The sequence below is a fragment of the Acyrthosiphon pisum genome, chromosome A2 (assembly GCF_005508785.2).
Source record: "Acyrthosiphon pisum isolate AL4f chromosome A2, pea_aphid_22Mar2018_4r6ur, whole genome shotgun sequence".
NCBI lineage: Eukaryota > Metazoa > Arthropoda > Insecta > Hemiptera > Aphididae > Acyrthosiphon > Acyrthosiphon pisum.
In genome coordinates this window covers 113,344,341-113,349,351 of record NC_042495.1, presented here as the reverse complement: position 1 = coordinate 113,349,351, position 5,011 = coordinate 113,344,341, and the positions used below count along the sequence as shown (strand labels likewise).

At 27.6% G+C, this 5,011-nt stretch overlaps 1 protein-coding gene across 1 annotated transcript; it reads right to left on the bottom strand.

Annotated features, from left to right (window-relative positions):
* Positions 1-919: 919 nt before the first annotated feature.
* On the bottom strand, positions 920-4,444 carry LOC107882700. The gene is made up of 2 exons (XM_016801457.2): positions 3,737-4,444; positions 920-3,250 (listed from the first exon to the last, which is right to left on the bottom strand). Exon 2 carries the CDS (start codon positions 3,240-3,242, stop codon positions 963-965), a length of 2,280 nt encoding a protein of 759 aa, XP_016656946.1. The 5' UTR covers positions 3,243-3,250; positions 3,737-4,444; the 3' UTR covers positions 920-962.
* Between the last annotated feature and the right edge of the window lie 567 nt (positions 4,445-5,011).

Below are 5,011 nucleotides of genomic sequence, written 5' to 3'. Positions count from 1 at the left end.
GACAATAAACTAAATTAATAAGTAATTTATACTTAATCGACCGGGATTCAAGATTTATTCTGTTAATCTAAGTAGTTTTACAACGTTTTTTTTAACTAATAGTGAAAAAAGTTGTATTATTTACTGAAAAATCCACTTACGTGTAATTAGCCACATCACAATAAGATACGTGGTATTTCAATTTAGAGATACGTGTTATTATAAAAAAAAAATCCTTGAATTATTATAAAATAATAATGTTGAGACCACGTAACTGAAAGAAGGAAAAATATTTTGGTGAAGTTTTTTAAAAATATAAAAAATGAATTATCATTTCTTCTTTTTTAATGACAGTTACAATGTTTTAACAAAATAATAATAAAAAAATGTATTAATACATTCTATAGAATCTATTCCAGTCTTTGGATTTATTTGGTACAATTTAAGGATTAAACTTAAATATTATACCTACTTAAAATAACTAAAAAAAACTTTTATAAAATAGTTAAGTACCGAACACAGTTTTAACAAAATAATAACAAAACAAGTATTAATATATTTTATAAATTCTATTCGAGTCTTTGGATTCATTTGGTATAACTTAAGAATTAAGCATAATTAAATTGCATAAATATTATACTTAAAATTACTAAAACAATACTTTTATAAAATAGTTAAGAAACAAATTTTCAACAAAATAATAACAAAAAAAGTAACAATATATTTTATAGAATCTATTCCAGTCTTTGGATTCATTTGGTACAACTTAAGCTTAAATATTATATTTAAAGGTTATAAAATAGAATTATAATAAAAATGTTGTAATAAAATATAATAATAACAACAAATAAAAATGAATATAATTGTTAAAACAAAATTCCAATCTTCGGATCTCTTTAGTAAATAATAAGGATTACATTTTAATATTATAGTAGGTATTTAAAATAACTAGAAAAATGTTCATAAAGTTTGGTAATAAAATATTAAATATTACTGTTTCTTGATTTGTATGTAGCTGAATGATTTAAATTATCATAAAATGGATGAGTATCTTGTGGTAAAAAAGTTTTGAGTTTCTGTAAATCTTGCCATTTTGATAAATTTATAGAGATGGGTTTTTTATACAGTTTGTCATATTGCACATCTGGATTAATTTTATCACATTTTTTGCTTAAAGGCAATACGGTATATGGTTCATCAAACATTAATTTATAGAAAATGCGCTGACTTTCAGGATTATATTGAATAGCTCTTATGTCCTTAACTTCTGGGTCTTCTTTTGTTCTACCAGGTCTTATGGAGTTGTAAACTTGATGCGATTTGTAGTTTAAAAAAAAGTCATAGTTTAATAAAGTTGCTTCAAAACAAGATGGAGATTTTCTCGCTTCTTTTGTAATTCTGACAAAATCAGAAGGTAAATAAATATCTTTACCTTTAAGGTTTTTTTCAATTAAGCAATGTGCACTATCACAAGTCATTTGAGTATGACCTTTAATAAGAAATTTTTGTTCAATAAAAACTTGGTGTTTGATAGAAAAATGAAGGAGTGCATTAGCCATAATTTTATTTCTATTTTGGTACCCACAACCATCAGAATAAATTATTATAGGTTTTTTCTCCTTCATACAATACTCCTCTAAATGACATAAAACAATTGATACAAATACTGATGCTTCTAAGTCACCATCCCCTTCATGCCACCAATAATTTTTGCAGTGCCCTGTTACCATATTGTAAAGGGTCATATTGTGTACTTTGAGTTTCATAGAATAATATAGTGCACTAGCATGTAAAGTAGGACATAGCTTAACAGCTTGACAGTCCATTGTAAACATATAACATTTGTTTTCATTTATTGCTAGTTGTTTATCTAAATTCATTTCTTCCCGTGCTCTATTTTTAAATGCTAAATGTTCAGCCATTACATTGTCATCTATGTTTCTCATTTCATAAGAAGAACACAAGTCACATTGATCTTTTCGTGGAACAAATATAGATAACTTTTTCTCTCTCATAAAATTATAAAAGTAGCAGATACTTAATGGTACCAGATTGTCATCATTGCATTTTTGTTTATAAGCTTCAAAAACTTGTTGCTTATTAAAAAATGGTCCTTCTAGATACAATCTATTTGTTTTTTGCCTGCAATAGTGAGAAGGCATTTTTGGTAAGCTAGCAAACCATGACTGAAGGTGATCAATTCTTTTTGATAATCCAACTCTTTTAGGTGAATTAGTAATTAAATTATTATCACCAACATTTTCTTTTAGTTTTAAACTTTTTGGGCTTAATAATTTTCCTGGTAGACCATGAGTAGCATTTCTTACCCAGTTATGTAACATCCACTCATTAAGACCAAGTGTGTTTAAAAACATAAGTTTGCAGACTTGTAAAGGTTCTTCAAAATTATCATGCACCAAAAAATATTTGTAAGTATTTGTCCTTCTGCTTAAACTACCAAGTCCTGTTGTATCTGCTTTAGCTACATTTTTTGACACCATACCAATAACAAACATTTTTTTTTCTTCCCAGGTTGCATTCCAAAACTTCTCAAAAATCTTCAATCTTCTGCTTTCCTCAAACTCTTTACAATATCTATTTGATAATTTTTCACATCTTTTAGATGTACAAGATTTTTTAATAACCCTAGCAGGTCTTTTAAAATTGTGTTCAACTACTTTACCATTTCTTTTATACCCAGTATACACTTCTCCATTCATTCTGTTATTCTTTGTAGTTTCCCTTTTCCATTTTACCTTTTCGGATCTTACACTACGGTGTTTAGTTTTTTTATCACAGTTAATATTTGATTCATCATTTGAATTGACCAAAATCTCATTTTCTATATTATTATCCATTGTCACATCTTTTACATTATTAATTAAACAGTCAGTTAACAAGTTCATATCATTTTTTTCAACATTTTTAATAGGACTATTAGCATCCAAGACTGCTGGATTTTCATAACAAGGTTGAATTTGGTTAGTTGAAGCTATATTAGTTACCTGAAAAGTAGTTGATACAGTTTCAATATCAGCTGGAATATCTGCAATGATATTATCATCAGTATATTCAAACACAAAATCAGCATTCATAATTATATCTTCATAAGTCAATAAAGGTAGATCAACAGGAACATTTTTAGTTTTAGGACTGGCTGGCGGTGAATAGTATTTTCTTGAAATTGAAGTGCTATGTTTTTCATTTTGTTGACCGGTAGATGCAGCTAACTTTAAAATTGTATCCAACCGTCTTCTGGACATTTTAATACCTAGAGCCAGTAAAAACTTATATTAATGAAATGAAAACATAAAATAGGTATTAGGTAATAGGTTTATATTAAATTAAGTAATTACTATTATAGGTATGGGTAAAATCAAATTTAAAAAAATATTATGTAAAACCACGTATCTCAGTGAATAAACAAAATCTTAAGAGTGTTTTAAAAAATATGACTAACCTATAGGTAGTTAATACATTATAATAACAATAAAATGCTTTATTTCAGTACTTGAAACATTAAAAAATAAGTTATTAAATTATACAAAGTAAAAAGGCAATGAATTTTTATGTTAATGTACATAGTGTACAATGAAGTTTATATAAATTGTATATACGCGTAATAACACGTATTTGAATTATCCAAAATGTTAACAAAGTTTTGGAATATTAAATAAGTTAATAACCAATAACAAATAAATAATTATTGTAATACAATGCATAATATATATAATAAAAATACTTATATTATAATTACCTTAATATTGAGTAGAACGCAGTTATTTTGAGGGACGTTCTACATTCACCGTGTAAAATTGGTCAAATACGTGTTATCACAGGTGAATTTACGATACGTGCTATCACTGAAATCACTTTTGGCGGGAAACTAATGATTCTATAGCGTGCATGATAATAAACAATTTTATGCGCAAGGAGGTTTCAAATATTTTGGTATATAAATCTCATTTTGCCCAAAATGAGATACGTGTTGTTGCTGTTAAGGTAACGATATATTATTATCCATGAATATGTCATCTTCATCGCCATTTCTGAGCTTAATTTAATGCAAATATGTTTAAAAATATAATATACAAGAAATGTTAATAGATATAAGTTATATCGTATTAACGCACTATACGCTAAACAATATTTTACCGTACATTTTCTAACATGTAGGCGGTATGGAAAAATTTACTATAATAATAATATAATGCAAGTATAGGTACACCTACGTGAAACGCTGACACTATCTAGGGGAGGTTTATTAACTTTTAACTGCACGAGATAGGACTTTGTAAGAGACGATAATACAAATACAACTGAACGAAAGTTCTAGACACATAATATCGGGTCTTCTCTAAAATCTATTCTCTCACCTCGCTGTGTCCGCAATCTACCGCAGGTAGATTGCCTACCTGATAATTTACTGTTCGCATAACCATAAGCGAAACTCACGGGCAACGCCACGCGGGATGGCTAAAAATTAAAACATTACATGATTTTGATTCTATACCTATGCACAGCGAATTACACCCAAAAGGAGTTAATTAATCACAATTTTTTTCCCGGACAACGCAGGGTTGTTCAGCTAGTAATAAATTATATAATGGTTCATGTAATTAATAATTTATTATGATGTGAATACAAAACAAATACATAGTTATTAGTTATGATACAGAGTGAAAAATAGTGATAATACAAAACAAATACATAGTTATTAGTTATGATACAGAGTGAAAAATACAAATAATACAAAACAAATACATAGTTATTAGTTATGATACAGAGTGCTTTTTTCTATATAACTATTATTATAAAATTTCGGTAGAATAGTTATATAGAAAAAATTCACAATACGGTGCAACAATATCATATACTAGAATCACAGATTATAATATTATATGAAAATCATATAACCTGTGCTAGAACAGCCATGGAGGAATACAGAGCTCGCAAATCAGCGGATAAACACAATCACCCATATTTGTGGGAAGGGACAAAGTGTTTCTTCGTCCGCTTGTTCAGCTGAAGT

Excerpts from the sequence above, each read along its gene's own strand:
- LOC107882700 (XM_016801457.2), bottom strand. The coding sequence starts at position 3,242 with ATGTCCAGAAGACGGTTGGATACAATTTTAAAGTTAGCTGCATCTACC.